Below are 4,370 nucleotides of genomic sequence, written 5' to 3' on the forward strand. Positions count from 1 at the left end.
TTTGGACATTCATACACAACAATCACTCCATGCAGCTGCCGGAGGTTCCATAAGGAACAAAACACCAGAAGAAACTTATGAACTCATAGATGAAATGGCAATGAATGGCAGTCCCGCTCATTCGGTCCAATATCGTGGCAACAAAAACAAACAACTTAAATTTGAAAGTGTACATCAAACCGATGAAGTGCTGACTGAAGTCCTTTCCCAAATGCGGAAACTGACAACTGAAATCAGTCAACTTAAACAAAACCCTCAATCTAATGTTCAAATTGTTTGCAGTTTATGTGAAGGACCACACAAGACTAAAGACTGCAGAAAAGGGAACATGTTCGCTCAAAACAATGATAAAGTTGAAGAAGTCTTTTATTCTTCCGGTGATCAAGCTGACTTGAATGAAGAAAGGCGGAATTTCTATAGACCACAACAACAACACAATCAATTCAACAACCAAAGCAACAATGACCGATGGAGGAACAACAACAATTCAAGTTCAAATTGGCGAAACAAAAACAACAACTTCAACCCCTGGCAAGGCAACAAGGTCAGCAACAACAATTCGGGCCAATCCAGTCAAAATCAACATCATGGGCCAGTTTCTTCTCAAGCAAATCATGGAAAGACAAGTGAACCATACCATGATAAGCAAATGGAACAATTGATGAACATGATGAAGGAAAGTCTCAAGCAAAATGAAATTAACTCCAAATCAATTTCAATACTTGAGAAGCAATTGGGACAAATAGCATAGCAAATAAATCGGCGACCACCTGGCAACCTTCCGGGCACCACGCAAGTAAATCCTCAACACTCAAGAGCTTCAACTAGCAACACCACCACCACCAACACCAACAACAACGCACATCTAAATGAGGTAACTATTCTACGTAGTGGTAAATCATATGATAATCAAGTGCATAAGCCTACACCAAACTCGTTAAAAAAATCCTGATGAGGTTTTAGTGGAGGATTATGTATCTTCTGATAATGAAAGTGAAAAGACTCTTAAAACACCAATTGAACCAGAACATAAATTGAAAGGAAAATTGCATGAGTCGGAACTGTCTAAAGTTGGGGAAGGACATGTGGAGACAAATACCACCCCTTACCCAACAGCTTTGAAAAACCCAGAAAAACAAGTTTTTAAAAAAAATGATGATATTTGGGAAACTTTTCGACAAGTCAAAATTAACATCCCACTTATCGATTCCATTAAGCAAATTCCGGCTTATGCTAAATTCCTCAAAGATTTATGTACTCAAAAGAGACGTCACCGAATTCCAACAAAATCAAACGGTACAGCACATGTTAGTGCCGCTTTGACAGGAATACTTCCACCCAAATTAAAAGATCCTGGAGCACCTTTAATTACAATTGAAATTGGAAACATAAAAATCAAAAAGGCACTTCTTGATCTTGGAGCAAGTATCAATGTCCTTCCTGGTAGTTTATATGATAAATATGACCTTGGCCCATTGCAACCAACTAACATTACTGTGTCCATGGCCGATTTGTCACTTAAATTACCACGGGGGATGTTGCCTGATGTCATAGTCAAGGTGGAAGATTTTTATTACCCAGTTGACTTCATAGTTATGGACTCTGAAAAACACTTCAAGGACAAACAACAAAATGTCATTCTCGGTCGTCCCTTTTTAGCAACTATAAATGCTCAAATTAGTTGTCGAGATGGTGCAATTGACGTGACTTTTGGCAACCGCAAGTTGAGACTACAAGCCTTTGGACCGAACGCTAACTCTCCAGATCATAATGATTGCTTTGTGATAGACACCATCGGGGATTGTGTTCACGAGCATACCACAAATATGCTCCTGGACATAACCAATGATTTAGAGGATGTTTTTTGTGACAGTGACAGATCTTAATCAATTGAATATCAAAAAGAGTTTCTGAATGCTATCCATGGTCGCACGTGAACTTGGTCAAATAATTTTGATGATCTCCCAGATTCAATTGATTCAAAGATAAAGCCATCATTGGAAGAACCACCAGCATTGGAATTGAAGTTGTTACCGAAGCATTTGAAATATGCCTTTTTGGGAAAAAATCAAACGCTTCCGCTGATCATTGCATCAGATTTGACAGAGGAACAAGAACAAGCATTACTGAAGGTGCTTAACACATACAAAGCCGCAGTTGGATGGACAATTGCCGATCTTAAGGGAATAAGCCCAGCAGTTTGCATGCATAGAATCATTACCGAACCGTCGACAAAACCATCAAGAGAGACGCAAAGAAGATCGAACCCTAATATGAGGGAAGTCGTGAAGAAAGAAGTGTTAAAGTGGTTAGATGCCGGAATCATCTACCCAATCTCTGACAGTGTATGGGTTAGCCCAACGCAAACCGTTCCAAAGAAAGCTGGCGTCACGATCGTAGAAACTTCAAGTGGTGAAAAGATAACCACTCGGCCGGTAACCGGGTGGCGGGTTTGTATTGATTATCGCAAATTAAATACTGCCACTTTAAAAGACCATTTTCCTTTACCTTTCATTGACCAAATAATAGAGAAATTATCAGGTCAAAAGTTTTATTGTTTTCTGGATGGGTATTCTGGATACAATCAAATACCTATACATCCTGAAGACCAAGCCAAGACTACTTTTACATGTCCCTATGGTACTTTCGCATTCCGACGAATGCCATTCGGATTATGTAATGCCCCTGCCACTTTTCAAAGATTAATGACTAGTATTTTTTCAGACATGGTCGGGGAGTCCTTGGAAATTTTTATGGATGATTTCTCTATTTTTGGATCAACATTTGACACATGTCTCCAACAATTGGTAAAAGTTTTGAAACGTTGCACGGAGACAAACTTGGTTTTAAGTTGGGAGAAAAGTCATTTCATGGTTAAAGAAGGAGTTGTACTTGGGCATGTTGTTTCTAAAAGAGGATTTGAAGTTAACCATGCCAAAGTACAACTCATTTCCTTACTACCACCTCCCACAAATGTCAAAGGCGTGAGATCTTTTCTTGGACATGCAGGTTTTTATAGACGATTCATCCAAAAATTTTAGTGCGATTTCAAAACCTTTATGCAATTTGCTCTCTAAAGACGCACCATTTTCTTTTGATGAATCGTGTATGAAATCCTTTCAAAATCTAAAGGGACAACTTTCCCAAGCACCAATATTGCGATCACCTGATTGGTCACAACCTTTTGAAATCATGTGTGACGCAAGTGATTATGCGGTTGGTGCTGTATTGGGGCAACGGGTGAATAAAAAGCCCGTTGTAATCTCTTATGCTAGCAAAACTTTTTCCGATATACAATTGAATTACACAACAACGGAAAAAGAGTTGTTAGCAGTTGTATTTGCTTTAGACAAATTTCGCTCATATGTTTGGGGGTCAAAAGTTGTTGTTTTTACGGACCATAGTGTTTTGCGTCATCTCATGCAAAAGAAAGATGCAAAACCGAGGCTTATTAGATGGATATTGCTACTACAAGAATTTGACTTAGAAATTCAGGATAAGAAAGGAAGTGATAATGTAGTAGCTGATCACTTGTCCAGACTCCCCATTGATGTATCAAGCACTTTCAAGGAAGAAATTCGGGATACCTTTCCCGATGAACAATTATTGAACATCAATGGATTACCTTGGTTTGCTAATATTGTGAATTATTTGGCTACAGGAAAAATACCAAAGTATTAGACAAAGCAAAAGATGAAACATTTCATGGCACAAGCAAAACGGTTTATTTGGGACAATCCAGACTTATTCAAGATTGGACCAGATCAAATAATTCGGAGATGTGTCCCTGACCATGAAATTCAAGATTTATTGACTCATTGTCACTCATACGCATGTGGAGGACATTTCAGTGCTCAAAAGACGGGTCACAGAGTTCTAGACACGGGTTTCTTCTGGCCAACAATTTTTCGTGATGCGCATGTGTTTGTTAAATCCTGTTTGAAATGCCAACAAGTTGGGGGGATCTCAAAAAGAGACCAAATGCCATTAAACCCCATCTTGGTTGTTGAAATATTTGATGTGTGGGGAATTGACTTTATGGGTCCTTTTCCAACTTCTTTCGGCAATATTTATATTTTGGTGGCTGTCGATTATGTCTCAAAGTGGATTGAAGCCGAGGCCACCAAAACAAATGATCACCATGTTGTTTGTAAGTTTGTCAAGAAAAATATTTTTGTGAGACATGGTATCCCTCGTATGATCATCAGTGATGGGGGGTCACATTTTAAAAACTTTAAATTTGGCAAACTACTCAAACAATATGGTGTGAATCATAGAATTGCCACACCTTACCACCCTCAAACAAGTGGTCAAGTGGAAGTGTCTAATCGACAGATCAAAGAAATTTTACAAAAAACCGTTAGACCTGA

General features: G+C 38.7%; 1 protein-coding gene across 1 annotated transcript; it reads left to right on the forward strand.

Moving 5' to 3' along the window:
• The first annotated feature begins 869 nt into the window (after positions 1 to 869).
• On the forward strand, positions 870 to 3,681 carry LOC145116395 (uncharacterized). The gene is made up of 4 exons (XM_079052743.1): positions 870 to 874; positions 995 to 1,872; positions 1,969 to 2,939; positions 3,010 to 3,681. Exons 1-4 carry the CDS (start codon positions 870 to 872, stop codon positions 3,679 to 3,681), a joined length of 2,526 nt encoding a protein of 841 aa, XP_078908869.1.
• Positions 3,682 to 4,370: the final 689 nt, after the last annotated feature.

Source organism: Lactuca virosa, chromosome 1 (genome assembly GCF_052849685.1).
Source record: "Lactuca virosa cultivar CGN04683 chromosome 1, Lactuca_virosa_CGN04683_v6, whole genome shotgun sequence".
Classification (NCBI taxonomy): Eukaryota; Viridiplantae; Streptophyta; class Magnoliopsida; order Asterales; family Asteraceae; genus Lactuca; species Lactuca virosa.